The sequence below is a fragment of the Megalops cyprinoides genome, chromosome 16 (assembly GCF_013368585.1).
Source record: "Megalops cyprinoides isolate fMegCyp1 chromosome 16, fMegCyp1.pri, whole genome shotgun sequence".
NCBI classification, from domain to species: domain Eukaryota; kingdom Metazoa; phylum Chordata; class Actinopteri; order Elopiformes; family Megalopidae; genus Megalops; species Megalops cyprinoides.
Window position 1 is genome coordinate 10,984,009 of NC_050598.1, and position 22,903 is coordinate 11,006,911.

General features: G+C 42.7%; 1 protein-coding gene across 1 annotated transcript in view; it reads right to left on the minus strand.

The window, feature by feature from the left end:
• The window catches only part of sh3rf2 (SH3 domain containing ring finger 2), a 29,342-nt gene extending 11,094 nt beyond the window's left edge, over positions 1–18,248 (minus strand). The window contains exons 1-5 of the mRNA XM_036548483.1: positions 18,182–18,248; positions 16,800–17,223; positions 8,690–8,959; positions 5,850–5,945; positions 3,751–4,065 (exon numbers count right to left, since the gene is read on the minus strand). Coding sequence (XP_036404376.1) covers positions 3,751–4,065; positions 5,850–5,945; positions 8,690–8,959; positions 16,800–17,177 — 1,059 coding nt within the window. The 5' untranslated portion in view covers positions 17,178–17,223; positions 18,182–18,248. The remainder of the gene's footprint in view (positions 1–3,750; positions 4,066–5,849; positions 5,946–8,689; positions 8,960–16,799; positions 17,224–18,181) is intronic.
• Positions 18,249–22,903: the final 4,655 nt, after the last annotated feature.

A 22,903-nucleotide genomic window follows, 5' to 3' on the forward strand; every position in this document is an offset into this window, starting at 1 on the left:
TTCTCTCTGGTTCACTGCACAGCCTCCGCATAAACAGCAGCTTTAGTGGTAGTGCCCTTAATAGTAGAAATGAAAAGGGTCTAACTACTACTACCTAAAAATGTTTAAACCATAACAATACATGAATGTAGCCCTTAATTTGTGGAACTGGGCTCTAGACTGATTTGCCTTGCACTGCTTGCTCTGGTGCAAACTGGAGAATAGCAAGCTCTGGGAATTTCCACAGTGCAAAGCGAGGCTGGTGCACAGCCACCTATCTCTGAGGAAGAGAACTAACAAAAAAAATCCATACACCACGAAGAACTGTGGCCTGTGGGCAGGTCAGATGTTGGGGCTAGAGTCACTCTTTCTACCGAGCGGCTGCATGGAAATCAGTCTGCCAGCCTTCTATTATTGTACCGCGGCCGCTGATGTATGAGAGGGAGCGCTACCTGCTCAGCCAAGAGGAATGAGCATTACCGCAGATGAGAGGCGTACTGTTATGTAACCGTGTGATGTGAGTCATAACCATGTGAAAGATCGGCAGAACAGAGGAGAGAGAGAGAGAGAGAGAGAGAGAGAGAGAGAAAGACTGCCAGCCCCTCCCTTAGCTCCTCGACCCCTTCAAGAAATTGCTGTGGTAATATCACAATCAGACAGATAAGCGCGCTCAGATGAACAAAAGCCCCTTCGAATCCATCACTAATTCTGCGCTGTCTCACAGGTATGCTGTGACAGGCACCACTCTTACAGGGTTTAGGTCTGGAGATGCCTGAGGGTAGAAAGTGAAACAAAGTGAGGAGGGATACAAGCAAAAGCACGGCGGGGTTCCACAGGGCGGAGTCCTGGCTTCTGTTCGTCCTTTGAATGGGCAAGCCGTGCTGCCAGCCAGCGTACGCCGATAACCTGATACTGCCTGAGCTATTGATGGACTCCCATTTCACCGCTAATGCTGTGTCAGAGACTGAGAAAAGACATTCTGTCCCTTAACTGACTCTGGGAAAACCAAAGACCACTTTACACACACACACACACACACACACACACACACACACACACACACACACATACATATGCCAGTTACTTTTGTGAGCACTAAACAGCAGAAAAAGTCTCTGACCACAGGTGGGACAAGTCTGTCAATGAATGTACTTATACAAAGAATGCATTACCTTGGCTCTAGCTATGTGAGTGAGGCCATACTGGCCTTCAGGTAATCCACTGGACATCTTGCTAAAGGTTTAAGTGAAATTTATGACACGCTTGGCTTGACCACTTTCATGGTCAGGTTCTTCCAAAATGTCCTGTCAAAAAAAAAAAAAAAAAAAACACAACAAGGGACAGCTTTGTGTAAAAGTGCTGTCACATCAACAGACTCCTACATCCTTCATTCCTCAGTCTTAAGAGCGGAACTGACGCCACAGACAGGGAGCTTCAGCAGGGCTCTATAAAAAGACTCGCCCTCCCGCCCGATCTCCTTGTTCCGAACGCCAGCCGGCGTGGCCGACACAACAGGGGGAAATTCACACGTCCCATTAGCCGGCCTACATGGCAGCTGATGTCATTTTCCGCCTGTGGCATTCTAGCTGGGCTTTTAATGTTTAATTCCTGTCACAAAGGACGGCTGCAAGTTTGTTACTACTTTTATACCCTCTAAAACATTACTCTGTTCATCCTAGTTGCACAAGAGTGTTTTCCATAAAACTTGACATTTTCTACTTGAAAAGCCATCGCACGTCAAAATGTTGAACAACACAACAACCCATGCATGTTCTCATTGGTTTGCATTCTGGCTCCTTCCAGACTTGACTCTTTCAAAGCAGTCGTGCTTTTACGAACAAGTGGGAGAGCCAGTTTCGAGTCGCTTGCAGCCTTGTTGATATTCTGCCATTTTTTGTTTGAAAACGTATCCTGAGTGGCTCAGTTCTTAAACAGGATTCTGCTCTCTTGTCACAGGGAAAACAAGTGAGAAGCCTCACCCACAGGCCCCGCTCTGCGGCCCATCCCAGCCCGGCCCAATCAGGTGCAGAGTCTTTGACCTCTCATCCGAAAAACCTGGATTACTTCCCAAGAGTTTGCTGACAACCTGAATGTAAACTGAGGTTTCCCAGCTGTTTCTATTTTCCCCTCATCCTGTGCCTTGCCCCACTGCAACACTGCTTCTATTCCTCCAGCCTGCAGGTAGCCATCCATTCATGCACTGGCTTATGCCATTTCAAACATGTTGTCATTCCATTGACATTAACTGACTCTACAAGTACAAGATAATTACTTCACACTATCAGAAACAATTTCATTGGCAATCAAATTTAATTGGTACATCTAAGTTAACTTTGCCAAGTATTTTATTATTTGGCATTTCTTTAAGAGTTTCAGAAACACTGTCCTAGTTCACATCTTTTCAATAAGAAAAATGACCTTTTTAAAAGAAAAACCTTTTAAGCAAGTCTAGTTTTTCTCCCTGCAGTTAACACACCAAATAACTTTTTTCCTCCCTCTTTGTAATAACAACACATTTTTCTCCCTGGAAAAAAAAAGTGAAATTTGATAAGTCACTTCAAAGGCCTCACTTAGTCTCTCAGGCGTGGTGTGAAATCTGAACCCTGCCTCTCAGGTATATTCGCCATTTCCTGAGTTCCAAAGGACGCGCCGCATGCATACATATTCTCTCCCCCGGTCCCCTCTGACAAACCGTTCCCGCTGTGAACATACAGTGCCGGCACTACTTGAAAAGGAGAATTTGGGCTGGGGTTCTTCAAAGGTTGCGAGCTGGGAGGTCTGAGTTCTGTTTTCAGGTGGCGGGGGGGTAGTCTGGGCAGACAGTGTGTGGCCTGCTGAATTATGCAGGGTTTGTCTGGAAGACCCGTTTACTCTCTGTCCCTCAGACCCGACGGCGACGTGAAGGCTATCTTAAACCCATCAGGCTGGGAGGGGCTGTCATACAGTATGCACGGCAATAAAACTTTTTACGCTAAAGCGACTGTGTGCTGATGTTCTGAGCTGACCCTCATGTTCAGGAGCTAAACAGACTGGCGGCCTGGCTGCTTCTTAACGGCACAGAAAAAATTCACAGACAGTCAAAGTCCCTCCAACCACATAACAGTCAGGTGTTCCACTATCACACAGTACATTATTGTCATTTAGCAGGCGCTCTTATCCTGAGCGACTTACATAGGTTACAGTTTTTTACATGTTACCCATCTGTACAGCTGGATATTTACTGAGGCAATTCTGGGACCTTGCCCAAGGGTACAGCAGCTTTGTCCTAGCAGGGAATCGAACCAGCAACCTTTCGGTTACAAGCCCTGCTTCCTACCACTACAGTGCCATACAATATACTGAATTTATGTTCTTAAAAAGTCCCACTGACAGCTGATTGATTCAGCAGCTTCTACGATTCTTAAGACAGGCTGTACTCTGACAGGCCAGGATCAGACACAGAAAAGTGAAACTGAGAGATCTGCATCCTGGGCTGAGCCTTTTCTAACTGTAAATGCGCTTTCATCGTGAAAGCACAAACGCTCATTATGCACGCAGCGGTAGCTTTCACATTTCATTCCCGCGCCCCCACCCGCCAGGCCCGAAACTGCCTTAAAAACAAGCAAACCTTTCATTCCCCGCCAACCGCGAAGACATCACGTTTCGGAAAGCTGAGCCGAGACCGGCAAAACAAAAGGAGCGAAGGATCCAAATAGGTCACGGCTCCTGGGGTTGTTGGTGGCGTCACCCACACTGTCCCCCCCCCTTCACCCCTCCCCCGATCATGCTCACCTGTGGTGGGATGCTGCTGTTGACCTCGGTGTGAATCTCGCCCACCTGGGCCACCAGAGCGGGGTTGCTGGAGCCCAGGAAGGTGGGGGGGCTGATGTCGGGGGGCTGCCGGTCGTCCGGAGGGCCCTGGACAGGGTGGGCGAGGCGGTTCTGGGTGCTTGGGGCAGTGGGTACCAAGGGGCTCCGGGGGGTCCCGGGGGAGAGCCTGCGACCACCCGACGGCTCCGCCAAGCTCCCGGTCCCGGTCCGAAGCCGAGATTCCGCTGTCCCACCTCCCTTCCTCTTCTCCAGGAGTTTCGCCGCCGCGGAGTTGGGCTACGGGAGAGAGAGGAGGAGGAGGAGGAGGTGATGCGCCTGGTTCTTAAAGGAAGCCGGTGGTCTCAGCGGAGGAGATGCGCCGCGTTAGCGCTCCTTCCTCCCGCGTCTCAGAAGCTCAACCCGGTACCTCTCCACTCCCCTGGTCCCCCGTTTTCGGAGAGCGCTAGCCTCCCCTCACCTTCACGGCCGACTGTGGCAGGCAGCCCTGTCCGGCGCTCGCGGAGTGCGGCAGGCGAAGCCCCGGAATGACACCCCTTACACAACGCGGGTGGGCTGGACCGACCGCATCCCCCGTACTGCGCTGGTGTGCCACAGAGGGAAAGAAAGCATTTCTGTGTCTTAACGCCTGGCTGCCCACCACCGGCCGCGCAGCTCGGCACAGGCTCAGTGAGGCTCGCAGAGAGAGTGAGAGCAGCAGGGTGAGTCACACACAAACTCCCTCTTATCTGACAACAGGCAGCTGTCATTCTGCGCCGGGATGCAGAACGCGCCGGCTTCCCTGGGTTTACCTGCCTTGCCTGGCACCAACAAGAGAATGCAAATGCCAGTCACATAAAACCCGGTCTATCAGAGTTTTTCTCTAACCTGGGGCGAAACTTTATTATCGTGCCATGCCGAATACAGCAGGGACAGCAAGAAGTGACTGATAAGGTCTCTTGCTTGTATTTCCTGACTGAAAAGAATATTACAGAGATGCTATTTGGGGCTGTATAAAAGAAGTGGAGATACAGAGAAATCAGACAATCTAGTGTGTTCACTCACAGGGGCTGAGAATTAACACAGCAAAACAAAGAGGCCTGTGGTTTTGTTTACTCTTTTTCTTTCCAGCGCCATGACAAAAACACACGAAAAAACAGCACAAAGCCTACATAACACGTTTCTCCATCTGCAGAACAGAACACAACTCAACAGAACTGTATATAGACTCGACAGTCTACTTGTTGTGGAAAATGTTTCTTTGTCTTCACCTGACATACAGACAATCACTCATACATGTAATCAAAAGAATTGATTTCAATGAGAAACATCCTGAGGAAATATAGCTTCATGTCTGCACACAGCACCCTTACTTGCATACACATGTGTCTTCCAACATATCATGGGATGAATTTACACTGTCAACATCAATTACGCTAGGCACAAATCATCCGTTTTAGCTTATTTCATAAAATCCATTACAAAAGATCAAAAAAGCCATACATAGTCTCGGTGAATTGTCTCATGCGCTGGGTTTTCTTTCTGACCACAGGCATTTTGAAGCAGAGGCCTGAAGGCAACCTTCCAAACTCGACGTAAAGTGTGACAAAGGTCACCGATAATGATCAGCGCTTTCCTACAGTAACAGAGGTGTTATGTAAGTCTCGCAGTAGGTTCTGCTGTCTCCCACTGATCCTTCCACCGTGTTTACTGTTCTGGGCAGCTTGCTTTTACTTCTGACACTCCTTGCACACACCATTTTTGTAATGCTTCCAAAGCAAAGTCGGCTCTTTGGTTAGATAGCTCGCTAACTGCAGCGTAAAGGAAATTACTAAAAGCTATAGTATTTCATTTAGCTTTATTATATTAGCATTATTCTGTAGCTTTCATTTCCTCTCAATAACACATTTTTTTCTGTTGTTTTCTTCTCAACTATTCAATGAATAAATATAACTTGGCAAACCTCCTCTTTGCCAAAGACAGTCACCGTCTGCATGTCTGCTTCCCCTATGGAGTATGCCAAGGTATTTTGTGAACAGCTATTGATGCAACCAGACACACAGAGAGACTTCACTAGCACTTACCTCAGTGAACTGTAGAGGAAAGATCCCAACTTTCTCTCCCAGCTTCCCTTCAACCCAGTTCTCATCCACCCGCCTAATCACAGTGATAATGTCTCCCTGCAAGTCAAGAGGTGGAGGAGAGGAGGGAGAGAGGGCGAAAAGAGGGGGGAGGAGAGGAGGAAGAGAGGGGGAAGAGAGGCAGATTTAATGTGCCATCTTATGCTGTAGTAAGAAACCCCCAGAGTGGCCGTGCTCAGCTAGCATCGTCTCGGTAGAGAGGTGACGCTGCAAAATCTGCAGGCCCCTGCCTCTCCACCACTAGCTCTACTCTAAAACAATGTGATGCTCCCATTTGTTATAATGTGCTTAAATAGTGTGCACGTTGCATTAAAGACAGACATCAGAGGTGCCGTTTCACCAGATAGCTCTCCTTAAGGGGCACTTACATTACATTACATTATTGTCATTTAGTAGACACCCTTATCCAGAGTGACTTACATACATGTAGGTTACAGTTTTATCCATTTATACAGTGGGATATTTACTGAGGCAATGCTGGGCTAAGTACCTTGCCCAAGGGTATAACTGGTAGGGGAATCCTACCAGCAACCATTTGGTCATAAGCCCTGCTCCTTTCCACTACACCACACTGCTGTACTTCTGTGTATTTACTGCCCCTGGTGAACATGTGACAGCTTTTTTAGAGAAATGGCATAAAATCGCTTATTTCCAGAGGCAACAAGTGATTTTATGCCATTTCTCTAAAAAAACTGTCACATGTTCACCACAATGTCATTCGTATAAGAAAAAAAAAGAACCACTAATACACATATGTGCATATGAACTTTGCAAGAGGTCAGGCCTCTGGGGGTCCATTCTGATGGCCGGTCTCAGTACAAACAAAACCACAGACCAGCCCAACATTGCTGACCTGCACACTGAACCTCAAGACAGCCAAGACATCTCTCTCATCCTCACTGCTTACTCTACCAGGCAAATATAAGTCTATTAAGAATCTGTTCTTCCAGCCAATCAGAGCTATTAATTGCACATGCATTCTAGTTCTACCCGTCAAGCAACTAGAAGCTGTGACCTCAGAACACAAGATAAGGATGGGAATTCTGATTTTTTGTGTGACTGAGCACAGACTACACAAGGGCTCCCCACAAGATTGTATTTGTATTTGATGGAACTTGGGACAGATTGGGGCTCCATTAGTAAACTCATAATAACCATATCAAAATCACATTACAGTTAGCAGTACACATCTTTTACCTACATTATTGATGCTAGTCCAGCCCTGAGGGGAAGAAGCGTGATTATAGACTTTAGATTAAGATCTAAGGCACCTGACTCCTGTAATTACCTGCGCCAAACTCTGTTTTTTTTTAATCAGGGCCGAGCCTGACAGAGGTGATAAATCACTGTGCAGCTTCAGCCAGGTAACTGGGAAATGTGTGAAGCCATCATAAGGATCGAGCTCAATAATAAGCACATTAAAAGTGTAGTGATTAACGCTGCGAGCTGAAACATCACAGTTGTGGTCCTTGAAAATTTTTACTTTTTCCGCCAAGGCTGATTTACCCTGCAGGGGATTGTTTGCTATTCAATGAGGGCCTTCAACTTCCTGTTCTGGTAGTACTTCTCTCTAACAACCAGCGAGCACAGCTTTTATGTTAAGAATTATAATGTAGGTCACGTGTAAAACTGGAGGATGGAGCAAAGCGGCAAGTTGTAATGGAGAAGTTACACAGCATATTATGCTGAGCTACACAAAAATACAGGAAAAAAACACAGGCTTAAACAAGGACACAGTAAATGTGTCAACATGCAGTACATGAAAAAGTGCATGTCCCGAAATCAACTCAATTATTTTAACTAACTGTAAATGTGGCCCTTTTATTTCAAATAATTTGTCTTTGTTCTGTGTCATTTTGTGGCGTTTGACAGCAAAAAAATGTATTACAAAGACAGAATCATAGCAAAGCAAGTTTACTTTTGACCCAGGGTGATTAAGTTACTCCATAAATACTACCTCCTTTTTCACCCTCAGCCTTCGCCCCGGCAGCAACAGCTGCTGTATGCGTTCTACAGTGCAATGAATCACAATGTTTAGTCATTACAATCACAACCATTATCTCACAGGGATCGAGTCTCTGTAGAGCTGTTGATGTTCTGCCAAGCACTGCCATTTATGCACAGTCAGAAATGCAATATCATATGACTGCAAAATAGTATTCTTTCATTTGTTCTCCCACCTCTGGCGTAATATCTTTATTTTGGTCTCAGATTATGATCATGTTTTTTTGTTTTTTTTGCTTCATTTTTCCATCTATTTCTTGGGCTAGTATTGTTTTTTTTTCCTTGGCAGAGATTCTAAAGCAAAATGAATTGATTTTACCCACTCTGGTAAAATATGGGAGTTATTGTCTTAAACGTCCAAGCAAATCCATGCACTCATAGTAATAGCTGCTAGTAGTGGGGGTTAATGCACTAGATACAGAGAACTAGTGTCAAAAGCCTGGTGTGTCAGACCTGAGGTGGTACGCACTGTAAAAGGACTGGATACACCAGGGGAACACTGGGGAAACACCAAACAAGGTCGGCCCTAAATATCAGACAATTAATGTTATGCACGATCACCAAAGTTTAAGTACGCTGCACTGGCATATAACAGGGTACATGCATACAAGCACGCCGCCCCCCCAACCACCACCACCCCCCCCCCTCCACAAGGCCCTCTCCCACACATACCACAACCACCGCTGCCCCAAAAAATTCATATCACACTTTTAATGATGGGGAGTATCTGACTGACTTGGTGTAGGCTACACACAGACGGCATCTAGGCAGAAGAATACCTTGAGGAATGACAGGCAGTCCTTGGAGTCTTCCTCGTCTTTACCCTTGATATCAAAGTCGTAGAGGGCACGGCACAGGGGCAGGGGCTGTGGCAGCTGATTGACCACCTGTACCATGCTTGCAGGGACCAGCCCGCTGCTGCCGTTGGCCTCTCCGTGGTACCAGTTCTCGTCCACCTTCCGGCGCAGTATGATGATGTCACCGGATTTCATGTTGAGTTCTCCCGGGACATTTCCTTTGTAATTGTACAGGGCTCTGGCCCATGGAACCTGAAAAAAGGCAGTTCAAAAATTTAAGTCACTATTTTCTCACTCTATGTGGAGGTAAAACATGGTCAAAGACGTCAAGGGTGAGCAACTGGCATCTGATCCAAACATGACAATTTACAATTCCGAGTGTAGTCATATCTTGACATAAACCCCTTCAACCTGATTGTATCAATATTGTTTTCACTAGGGCTTGAATAGTGATATGTTCACACTCACTGGTCTGGGAGTGTTGTTAGCCTGGTCTGACACTGTTGCTCACTTAATTTGAATGGATACACCTATGTTCTATTGTGCTGGATGTCGAGCATAAGAGCATAAGCTAAATGATTGCAATGTAATGTTATGTAGTTTTGTCTGTTCAGAGATGCAATCACGACTTTCTGCTCATTGAAATCATATGCAAGATTATCATACAAATGACATGAACCTTTTATGTATGTCAAAACTGGAGGTTGAAAGTTACAAATAGGGAATGTGACTGACATAACAAAAGATGTAGATGAAAAAATTCACTTCAAATTCCTCTTTCCATTTCAGTGTCTGTGCATTACCCATGAGAGACTAAATTTGACCATACAGAAGGTCATGCACTTAACATAAAATGTTCTGGGAAAAATGAGTGCTTTCAGAAATATACCCTCTACAATGCAGTTAGGGGAATTTTGTGTTATTTCATACATCAAAGTTACCCTTATCTGAAATGAGAGGCAAAAGCAACATTATGGAATGAAAAGCAACGGTGCATTGAACCCCCATGCCACACACACACACACACACACACACACACACACACACACACACACACACACACACACACACACACACACACACACACACACACACACACACACAGACAGACACACACACACATGCACACACACACACACACAGAATAAGAACTTCCAAGGCATTTAAGGTTTCAAAATAACATTTTTCTTTCGGCTTCACTTGCACTGAAGCAGCACTGAGCGATCTGCTTGTCCCTGCCTGCTCCAGCCCAGTGACATGGGGGAATTCCAACACTGGCTCAGATGTTTCAGATGATTCTGGAAGGCCGTTATTACAGGTCTGGGCCATTCAGATTAAGGTCAGGTTACTGTGGAACTCAGTCAAAGGATTTAAGGGTAAATTATTATCATTGTGTTGAATGTCAATACTAAAGGGAAAATTAAAAGGTCCTGAGGGTGCCAGTGGATAGTCTTACACTCTCCCTGCCACAATACCAGATCTAAACTGATGCAAAATAATGATCATCACATTCAAACAGACTTAACTATTGACATTCCTGAACTAGAACTAGAATAAGAAAGATCTTATCATTGAAGAATGTGAGCTCAACCCTTATAAACTTTAAGATTTAGTTAACAAGTAATTTTTATAGGAATTTACTTGAGTTTACAGACAAGTCCTACACTGTAACATCATTTGCACATATAGGACTGCCACAGGTGCAAGCACACTGCATAAGCTCCTTCTGTGTGCCTATTGTGGATTGGGGACTGAGGCATGTATGCGTAGTTGACGTTGTAGAACCGAGCCAGCTGCTTTACTCTGTCCTAACCGCTGAAACACTATGGTGACACCATAGACCAGCGATAAAGGATTGCAGCAACCTTGTTCTGCCTTATCAGCTGTACATGGAAATGTTCTACACTTATCTGCACAGTGAGAATCAAGCTAACAATCAAGCGCCTCCAGCCCTCAGTGCTTTTGAAAGTGGGTGAACAATGGACATTCTATGCCAACACTACCAGTCTACAGGTTAATTTTCTGATATATATTTAATATTTAATACAATAGTTGCTTACTTGATTTCCCTTGTAATGAACCAAATATGTAACCCATCTGCTCAATAGTTAAACCACTGGCCAGTATTTATTGGTTTAGTTTAGTTTGTTGAGAGGCCATGACAACATAATATTCAGCACCATGCCAAGCCTACTGTTGCCTTGTTTTGGAATAGTCACCAGTGGGTCACAACTGGTGCTATCGACAGTTCAAATAAGATGAACCTTGACATGGTTAAAGCCTATTATTGTGATTATATTTCAGAAAATGGAACCAAATGCAACATTCAATTCCAAGTGAGGTGGCTAAGTAGCTGGTTAGCTTCACATAAAAGCAGAAGACGCAATCAACTTGCTAAAACTTAAACTTAAAAGGTCCGCTGCTTATCCAATTGTAGACATAAAGAGCACAACTGATGCCTCTGAGTTCATGCTAAGGCATATTCTGCATAAAGCTTCTTTCTGCCTCTTTAGTTGTCATGTATGACAAAAGACGTTGTTACTGTTGTTTTCATTTAGGTCCAGTGACAGCCTGACAGTACTCTACGGCTGACACTACCTGCCTCTCAAAGGAAAATGGTCACGTGTAACTTTGCTTCACTAATAAAGATTGAACTTGATTGCGAATCAATTAATGAGCTAATTTGGCCAAATTAAAATGCACAAACTGGAGCACAAGAGAAAGTAACAGATTGCAGGCAATTCATAAATAGAATGTATTGCCCATACTTTGATTCAACCAGTTTTTTCTGCGATGATGTCACAGATTTATCAAAAATCCGGACAAGACGACCAGTTTGAACTTTCATCAGTGGCAGGCAGTATGTTACAGAAACAGATTTAAAACAGTTTTCTACTAACGCGGGGTGGTGGTGTAGCATAGTGGTAAAGTGCATGGATTGTAACAAAATGTTGCCGGATCGATACTCTGCTGGGGCACTGCTGCTGTATCCTTGGGCAAGGTACTTAACCCAGAATTGCCTCAGTAAATATCCAGCTGTATGAACGGGTAACATGGGTAAAAATTGTAACATATGTAAGTCACACTGGATAAGAGCGTCTGCTAAATGACAATAATATAACGTAACTCAAACCACAAAGCCCAGTCAGTGCTGAGCTGGGGGCAGGTCTCACTCCGGGAGATATGCTGAGGAGCGGCACCACAGGCCAGCTGTGGGGGGTAGGGTGTGCTGTCAGCACGGCGCAGCCCCGCTCCCACATCAGGGAGTCCCTCTCTGTGTCTGATCCCAACGCTGGTGACAGTCGGTTCACTAAGCCCATATGCTCTGAGCACATCCCCCGCTGGCCTCTACGTCAGCGGAGTCCTTTCAGGCAGTTTTAATGTTGTATTCAAAACAAAACATTTAAAGCGGTTGATGGCATTCGCCTGCTTGATTTTGACTGGGGACACACCCGCTGACGTGCCCAACCCAGAGCAACAAACTTCATCAGTGACGAGTACTCCCGGGCACACAGGTGCAATGAAGTCAAATTGGACACAGGGACACTGCCTGCTTTCTCTGCCCTCTGATCTCAGACGTTCCACAAACAGGTTTACTTACACGTTACATCATGTTATAATTACATCACTCCATAATTACACGACAAATACCATCTGCATGCACTGTTCTTATGTGTGATCAGTGGATGACGACTTGTCATATGACAGGACAATATGGACAATGTTATCACTGTCTGCAGTTCCTTCCACTCACGGTGATGTTTCATTCAGATCTGCCATACCAGACCACAAACAGACTCCAAAGCATCAGTGGGCTTCTATTATGCTTCAGGGAGTCAGAGAACACTGTGATTCTGAGAGGATTTATAAATAAATGACTCTTCAGCGACGTGTCAGTTCTTCTGAAATATTCATTTGAAAATCAGCTATCAGATGGTTTTCTTTGTTGCTTCCCACCAGACTTTACGAGTGAGTTTCTGACACAATAAGCAGCTCTGAAAAGAGACCATGACATTATTTATGAACCAATCAGTCTGTTTTCATCTTTGATATGAAAATGACTTATTCATGCCCTATTACCAGTTTAATAAGACGCACTTTATACATTTAATATTTTACATCCTGGCACTATCTTTGTTTGTATTGCTTTCCAGAAACAACTGAATCACTCCTCAATCACCCACATGCAGAACAAACAATTCAGCCCCATCATTACACCATGATAATACCCCCATTATCACAGTGATAAGAGTCCAGACTCATTAAATATCAGCTTATTTCACAGATCATTTCAAATCAGCATGAATATTTCATGTCCAGCTTCATCTTTTTTTCCCCCTACTGCTGCTGGTCAAAGAGTATAGTGCATTTTCTATGCTGGTCAGTAATGGATTCCTTACAATGACCTGAAACAAGCCACTTCAACAGTACCAGTCGAAAGTTTGGACACACCTGATTAAGATAGTGGGAAACACGCATTCAAAGACATTTTGATCCAAAGACTTGCACTTAAATGCTTGAAATTTGTTTCTCAGACAAATATGAATAGTGAAGCTGATGCTTATGTATGACTTTCTTTCCAAAAATGAAATGAAAATTATTTTTGGCTACTTTGAAGAATCTAAAACAAGATTTGGCTTTTAAAGTTTTGGTTTAACACTTTTTGGTCACTGCATAATTCCATTTGTGTTATTTCAGAGTTCTGATGTCTTTACTATTATTTATGGATATGGATAAATAATGTATATATAAATCAATAGTAAACGCAAGGAAAAACCCTTCTATGAGTAGGGGTGTCCAAACTTTTGACTGGTACTGTAGTAGGAAAGAACATCTTCCAGCAGCATCTACACAGTCCACATTGCCTTTTCCTCTCAGTGAACAGAAACTGTTCCACTCTTGCTGTGCACTAAGTGACAGAGATGCTCGGGACCTCTCAGTTACTTTCTGTTATCCACAAAACAGATGTCTGCACAGATGGTTTTTCCATTACATACTGTATATACAACCACATGTACTTACATGCATTTGTGCATACAAACACATACACATATTTGTTGCCTTATGAGTTATTTGATATTTATGTTTATGCTTATATTTATATTTATTCAACTGCCAGACACTCTTAACCAGAGCTACTTACAAAACTGCATTTAATAGGGTTAAGCCTGCAATTTTAGACAGATACTGAACCACTGGGTGGGATTTGAGTCGAAAGATGGACAATGACGCCACTGTCACTGTTATGACTGTTATGGGGAGCTCATTCCACCGCTTTAGGGCTAGGGTGGAGGAGAGAAGTTCATTCATTTGGTCAACTTTTTTTTGCTATACTTGTTTAAAATGATGTTGATTTTTAATGTCGTCTTGAGACGATTTACAAAAAATGTGAAATAATTAGAAAGCTACCAGTAAGAATTATAGAAATGTCATTTGAAGTTGAAAGAGTGTACAGTTCATATTTTCTTTTGTGAATACTTTTCACATGAGAAAGCCTTGTTTTGAACTAACTGGTCTTACAAGACCATTAATCTCCTTCATTATTGTATGAATGTTTCATAATTTCTTTGATGTACCATGGAAGTGAATGCTAACCATTTTATTTAGCGCATTGAAATACAGGCAACATCAGGTGATTCACCCTGTGCTGGTCCACTTGCTCATGCAGTTCTGAACTAAAACTAACAAAAAGAGGACTGAAGCATGAAGTCTTCCTATAAAGAGATCACTGAAATGCTTGTTGTTTAACAAGGACTTTGCCTCCAGTGGCAAACCAAATCTGACTTCAACACTGAAAAGCTGGGATTCAGAGTGTTACAACATGCATTTTTAATAATCACAATGGACAGGGTCTATGAGATACTACAAAGGTGATTATGTAGGCAATTCTCTGACTATGGCTCTGGATGGACACATATTGATCTCAAAACACAATAAATGAACAGGAAAAGTGAACAAGGAGATCCTCTTCGAACAGGTGTGTGCGTACTGTGGCACAGTGTTGTAAGTGCATATGGACTATTTTAATGGAATGAAAATGGGAAATTTCCACTGTGACCTCCAGCAAATCTCGTGGCTTCATCTTCTGAAAGCATACAGACAACAAGCCTCGCTCCACCCCTAAAGAAAGTCTGAAATACCAGTCTGAATGAGACAAGGCCTGTGGAAAGAATGACTGAAATATTCTTTATTTATTTAATGTGGGTGAAATGCTAATTGAAATAATCTGTGTTCACCACAGTATGTACACCACAGGTACATACAGTATAACATGAGCCCATATTCATCAATAAAAAATTCTTGGCATGACCAGATCAAATGTTAAGAGCATACTTGTCTCATTAAACTCAGCCTACAAAAGAACATTCATCACAAGCCATTTTTGTCAAGGACTGTAACATAAAATGTTTGAGCACACATTCCGAAATCAACAGCATGAGACTGGAAAAACAGCACTGACAAACCAAAGCGCATTTTAGCAAGCAAACCTGACAACATCTGAAATGAAATTAATCAAGCAGATGTGGTCATTTTTGTGCATTTATATTTTTGCAATGAACGCAAATTTCTAAAAATGTTCACTGCAAGAATCTTTTGCTTGGAGTAAAAGATTAAATTCAATTAATTTTAATACAAAATTCAATTAAACACAGGGCGGTAAAAGATACTGGAACACCCTGGTCACAGCTGGAGTGATTTGGACTACAAAGATTTTATCATGGAGTGACTTCAATACACTGTTAAGACTGGAAAAGGGAACAAAGGATGTGCCATATGTGACAATAATACAGTGTGTTATCTACAAGTCATGTAGGGTGTAAGCCATTTTTCTGTAAATCCATTACACAACTAAATGAATCCTTTATTTAGAAAAAACCCTAAGCAATTCCACCCATGAATAACCTCACTGTTTTCCTAGCTATCAGATAAAGTGGATTCCGAAATTATTAACAACAGCAATAAGACAGAGGCGTCTCTGCTATGCATTCATTTAGCAAAAGAGTAACAGTCAGCAGATTCTACATTCTACCATACTGCAGGGTTAACACTAGGCCTTAAACAGTGAAACTTTTCAGTGATGTCAATGTCAAAATGCTCCTGTTTTCTTGTGGATCCAGTAACACTTGCTAAAATATAAAACACAAAGTGTAAGGCATATGTCAAATATACCGCATATGAGAAATTAAAATGCAGTATAATGGCTCTGGACACTTCAAACATGGATAATAAGGCTTTATGGTATGTTTACCTGGCTAAGGACAAAAAGAGAATACCTCTTTGGTGCTGACGTTTCACAGCTTTTTCTCTCAAAAACATAATTTATGCTCTTATTATATATTAACAAATAGTAGACTAGTATGCTCCAAGGATGTGGTTTTCTGAAAAGCATACAGTACTTACACAAGATGCTGAAGGATTTATTTAGAGGTCTTTGGTTTCTTACAGAAAGAATCATTGAGTATGAAAAGGCCTCCTGTAGAACTCCGTTTAGTTAACTTTGATGTGAGGTATTAAAGAAGCTTTCCTATGCTGGGCCTGGGACTCTTCAATTTTCTCACTGACCTTAAATTTCAGTTGTGCTAAGAGTGTTGCAGTATAATCAGTTACTGGATTCAAATGGATCCCGGATACTGCAATGTGAGTAGCTAAAGCAAACTGATTATCATGTGGGTTATGACTGCATGAAACGAGACAGAAGACAAGTTTTATAAAAACTGTAGCACACACACAAAATAAAGATTCCTCTCTGGGACGATAACACAATAATGCTGGTAATGCCTACATCACAGCATCCTTTTTTGCTTTGAACCTTTATTAAAAATAGATCCACTCTAAGTGCACTGCCAACTGTGAAAGATGAGGCTTAGGGTCACAGAGAGAGTTTAACTTTTCCCTTCTTTGCCTCTGCCAAGGATAAACACACTTTCATGAAGGATAACATCTGCCCTTCCAAAGCTCCTGCTCAATAGAGTTATATCGCCCACATCTGCAAATCAATCCCAAAAAGACAGAAAGGGGTCTACGGGTTGTCCGTTCTTTAAGCAGGGATAGAAGCGAATTTACAAGAAGGTAATTTACAAAAGATACTTGCCCCGTCCAGAGGGTTGCGACGCGCCTGCGTCTGCCTGCGCTGGGTGGGGTGTGAATACCTCGCCTCTCTGGTTCTCCGCGCTTCGTCCTGAGCGGCGGGTACGGCGTGCCTGCCCGACCCCGCCCTGGCGGGTCCTCCCGGCCCCTGGCGGAGGCCCTCCAGGAGCCGCACCAGCAGCAGGTTGGCCGGCAGCTCTTCGACCCCGGTGGGCGCGGGAGCGCGGCACTCCGGGCAGCGCAGCTCCGTGCGCGATGCCGCCAGCCGCCGGAGGCACGGCTTGCAGAAGGTGTGCTGGCACGGCAGCACCTTGGCCGTCACGTCCAGCCGCTCGAAGCACAGCGGGCATTCCAGCAGGTCCAGCAGAGCCAGGTCATCCATCTCGCCTCAAGCAGAGGTGCCAAGTTCCCACAACACATCCAACATTCTGAAAAGAATCAATGACCTTGTAAAAACCCTTAAACCAACACACTTGCTACAGCAACAACAATAATAATGTTTTCCACCTTGTCTTAAAATGTGTAATTGTGTATTGTTTCAACTAAAACCCACCTAAGAAGTTCTACAGTTTAAATCCAGTATCTGTTCGCTAAATATTGAAAAGGCTATGCCTTTTTGGAATTACTGATCGTCTTCCTTCCTTCAACTATCGCAAATAACGAGCTACTAGCAATAAATGTGGACGCCTAAAATTATAACATAATTATGTCTCTCTTCCGTAACGCTGTCATCGTGATCACAACAAAGCCGCCTCGCAAGGAGCTGGTGTTACTACCTGTTTTAGGCAGAAGACACGCCTCAGCGGCCTACCTCATTATAATCTTAGAAAATAATGCACACCTCCCAGTTTCTCTCTCAGGATCAAACAGACGCCTTGATTTCGTCTTCTACAACAGGTTTTCCTGACAATCTGCAGTGATGCTACTTGCGCAAAGAGAAAGTTTTCCCGTGTGCGAAGCCGGAATCACTGTTGATCTTTCTTGGCTGCATCAGACAGGTGTCAAGATAAGAGTAATACTAAGGAAGTTAACTCCGCGTCGTGCGGATACGCAATAAAATACGCACTAAGTCGACCTGGGAGAATGCTCAGGACTAGTTTGAAAAGGGGAGGGTGGTTCAAAACCGGGAGGTATTCATAAACCCCCAATTAGCCCACATCGTACAGAAACTTCCAAATTGTGGGGAAACACCGCAAATACCCGGAGCTTGCTAACTTGCTAGTCAGCCAGCGAACTTGTAAGAGGAAACAGACGGAACTCCGCTTGGAAGAAGATCGGAGCCTTGCTCAAAGTACTAACTGCGACAAATGTATCGTCACACAATTGTTAGGGCTGAAGAAAGAAAACGGTTTCTATTTTAAGAGATATATTTAGCTTGCTACTAACCTTAGGTTCCCTTCGCTCGCCAGGTATTTCACTCGACCTCAGGACAATACTCGCGAGTCCAAACACCGCACAGTTTGAAAACTATGCACTTACTCACTCGTATCAATTTACATGCTGCTCTTTAACCCATGCGGCGCTGGGTTCCTGGCAACGAAAACTGCACAGTGAAATGTCAGACGTGCATGACATAGTCAATTTAATAATAATAGTAATAATACCAATAACAATTTGTAACTTCTTACTGTGTCTTTTAAAAATAACTTTTGTCTTTGCATCGTATACGATGTATATTGTAGTAGTATGTTGTATAAAATATCTGAAAACAGCTTGTGCAAGTTATGCTCTCTTTCACTCCGTCTCTCTCTCTCACGGTGCGCGTGTGTACACACACACATATGTTAACATATACATTGGCTACGTAAGACGCTATTAAAAAACGCTCGATCTGAGTATCTACAAGCAATGCATCAGATGGAGATTTTCAGCACTGCATATTATGTTCCAAGAGAACCCTGTAAGTCGCATTTATCTGGCAGTCACCTGCAAGTGTCTGCCAAATAAATAAATAAATAAATATATTCATTACATTAATTATGAGGATCACCAGTTCATTTCCTGCAGGCATCGGTCTTCATAACTCTCTTGAATGTCTTTTTGGTAGAACTGAGGAGACCCCTGTGGGTGGAAGGTTTTGTTGAAATATTGTTACCACATACATGCCCACAGACACCCACCCCCAAAAAAGTGTAATGTACCCAAACAGTGGTAGCAGGGACCCAACAGTGTGACACTGCTTCAGCTGTATGGTGAGTGGTGGTGGTGATGGTGGTGATAATGGCAATAAAGCAATCTTCCGGAAAAAAAAAAAAAAAAATCTGTACACCCTGTGTACTTGCATCCCTGCCAACCTGCACAAACCTGGTCACACCCAAGTCCCAGCCTGCTGTCAGGGATTCAACAGACAAACACAAGCAGCCTCATTAGTTAGGGGCAAAACAGAGCTGCCTATGTTTACCAAACAAAGGGCTTGAAACTGTCCATGATGTTCATCTATACTAATATACTGCACTGTGCCCCAATTCCCCGTTCAAGTTATGGGGTAATAAATACCTCTGTTCTGAACAATTCACTTCGCTGTCTGACTACACCTACACCTTATCTGACAAACATAAAACACATTTATCTGAAATTTGAGTATTCAAACTCTGCTAGCCATATATGGCAGTTTATTTTGAGAACCCAAGGTATTTACATATTTTTGCTCCTCTAATTTGTTTAGTGTAGTTGTAAATTACATTAAAAGCTTACAACCTAAAACAGATGACAGAATATTTCATACAGCTGCAATAAAATTTAGAGTAAATACACTTGAAGAATCACATTTCTCCAGTTTGATTTAATTCATACAAACAGTTGATATTATAAGCACACTGATTCAAATAGGAATGTAGGGGTTTGCTCCAAAGGTTTTATTCATAAAAAGCATCTGATTTGTCTATTCGTAATTCTTGGAAGCAGATGGCTCTGAACATATTAATGCCTTTTAGTGCTTTTGGTGTTTTCCCCCTCTGGTGGTGGATTAGACAAACTGCACCAATTGTTTAAAAATCCTTTAATACATGCCACATTCACATTTTGTGTGCTCCCCATGTTACATTTATAAGCTGTCATTTTGATTATATAACTATGGTAACTACTGCACATGAATTATACTGCCAAGCTTTGAATGCTGGAGTGGGTGAAATTCTGGGGTATAGTATTTCTATTGTCAGGGAAGGATTTTAAGGGGTGATAAAAACAGTATTTACTACCCACCCATTCCACTACCACTTAGGCTTGTTTACGATATCATTTTCTTGTCACTGACACCGAGTATAAAGTTACTGACCCTCACTTTCAATGCAACTCCATAGCATACACCAATGCTGCGCTCATTAAAGGTTAATAGAAAGGTTTTGGGGGAAAATGACAGAAGAATCATTAGATCAGGTCAACTCTTGAGGAGCAAAGACACATGATTTCCAGAAGAATCTAAACAAAACCCAGAGCTAGTGAAAAACTACTCCCATTCCTGTAGTTTCCAGAATCTTTAGCACAGATATAAAGCATCAACAGATTGCATGGTAAATCATTCCAGGCATATTCATCTCAAAAATAACAAAAATCATTATTAACAATAACTGTATTAATCAGACGTTCAGATGAAGTGAAATCATTTCATTTAGTTCTTGAAAATTAGGATTATTATTTAAGTGCAAGTATGTTATAAATACCAAGTACACTGGAGTAATGTATGTATATGGCATCTTTTTATGGGACTGCATTCAGTGTTTGTGGTAACCTTGATCTGAAGTAAGTTTCTTTAACCCAACACCAATTATCCCTGTGTATGTCTGTAGACAAATGCAGTAAGTACCTGTGACACAAAATTCATGATTCATCTCATCACAGCTTACTTGCCCTATGATTACTGGGCTCTCCCACATTCCAGGTGCAAAAGTCAAAAGTCAAACCATCAGCCCAGAGAGACAAATTGCTCTGTGAATTAAAAAGGTCAAAGGTCAAATATATGTTGAGAATAACATTACACCTGTATTTCAGGGAGTTTGAATCCTGTACATTTTTCTGATGGTTAGCAAATACCTATGATAAACACATCTGAACATCTGTAATACATTTGTTTATTTGTCTGTGTACTGCAGACCACAGGTATCGCTGCTCTACCTGTCTAGTCTATATTATCAATGATACAGTCCTAAGATTATGCTCATGCAAACTTTTACTGAGCAAGGACAGTCAGAAGCCAAAATACTGCCACAAGATCAATACATAAATCAATGGCATCGACTATCATGGGCAATCTGCTAAAGGAGATATCCTCTCAGATAATCTATTAAGTGAGAATTTGCACTCGATCAAGACTGAATTGTGACATCTGAATCAATTATTTTCTGACTTGCTAGAAATTGGTCGGAACCATGGAAGTATGGTAACTCCACTGCAGATTTATTGAGGAGTACAGTAGCTAAAGATCTGTCATATGTGATTGACTTCAGAGGTAAATTACAGCATTTTCCCCTGTCCAAATGCGTGGGTAGGCATCATGTCTCAGACAGAGCATCTGCAGGAAACTGTACTCCCAAAATCTGTGCACTGATGCCAGGTTTCCACCAAGCTTCACACATTGTACCTGTGATAAAAAGATCTGGGTTTTTTTTTTTTATTCAACTCACCTTTCAACCTCCTGTGTTATGCAATTGCTATAACAATTGCATGGCATTGCTATAACAGCACACATCTAGCATGGAAGCTAAGCTGCAGCAAAGGATAGTTCAACATTTACGCTGCTATGTCAGAACATATGTGTAATACACTATAATTTCACACCGGTTGCAATAGTGTGAACAGCATTATATTTCTCTCATGCAAGAGTGCAAGCAATTTATTAGTGCCATTAAATTTCAGATGTAAAATGAGATCCCGATGGCCAGCACAACACCACAAAGCCTCACTAAGACTTAGGGGTAAGGAGTACACCTTTGTAAGGAGTAGGTTGCTTGCTTGATTCTGTTGGGGTATTTCTGTCGCATTTTTGAGCAACCTGCCTCTCCTGAATTGCTTTTGTAAATATCCAGCAGTAGAAGTAGATGATATGTAAACTATTCAGTTTGGTAGAAAAAGGAGCTAAGCAATTTTTTTTTATGCTAGCAAACCTATTATCTTGTGTCTCTGGGTGTGAGTGTTCTACTCATCAGAATACCATTATTTTCTGTGGATTTACTGCCAGGGAACTAGGAATTTCCATACCTTCTATATTCCAATGGCAGGCTGCTAACAGTGCTTACACTCTGAATAAATTAAGAAGGCTGATTTAAATCAGAATCAGAATCAGAATTACTTTATTGTCATTGGAACATGTACAACAAAATTTGAGTGCAATTATAGTAAAATAATCAATACAAATAATTTAAAAGTAGACTATAAAAAAGTAGAGGTAGAACACAAGTAAAAGCACCCAGAGATATCTACAATGAAAGATTGCACAGATCAGAAAGATTGCACAGACCCCTTGTTGCAGAGTGAAGAAGCCTGAGCATTAATTGCATAGATCCCTTATTGCACAGTGAATGTGAACATTATTTTGTGGCATTTAAAGCTTGTACAGCTGTGGGATAAAAACTGTTGAGTCAGTTTGTCCTCGTTCTAATGGCTCTGTACTGTCTGCCTGATGGTAGCAGTTCGAACAGAGACTGACCGGGGTGGGATGTGTCCTTTATGATGTTATGGGCTCTCTTGAGGCAGCAGGAACTGTGTAGGCCCTCCAGGGTGGGGAGGGGGCACACGATGATTTCCTCAGCAGTCTTGACGACCCTGCGAAGCTCTTTTTTGTGTGCCACAGTGCAGCTGGAAAACCACACACAGAGGCAGTAAGTGAGAATGCTGTCTATGGTGGAGCGGTAGAAGGACACCAGCAGTCTCTGGGCGATGTTGTTCTTCCTGAGGACCCTCAGAAAGTAGAGTCTCTGCTGTGCCTTCTTTATCAGTTCTGTGGTGTTCATACCCCAGGTCAGGTCCTTCTCAAATAGCTACATGTAGGATTTGTGTATGTGTGTTCTCTATGTTGGCAGCTAACTAGCTAATTCGGCAGCACCAAAAATTTTCTAGCTAGAGTAAAGCATCAAGCTAATTTCCTAGCTAAGAAAGCTGTCTTTTGCCTGAATT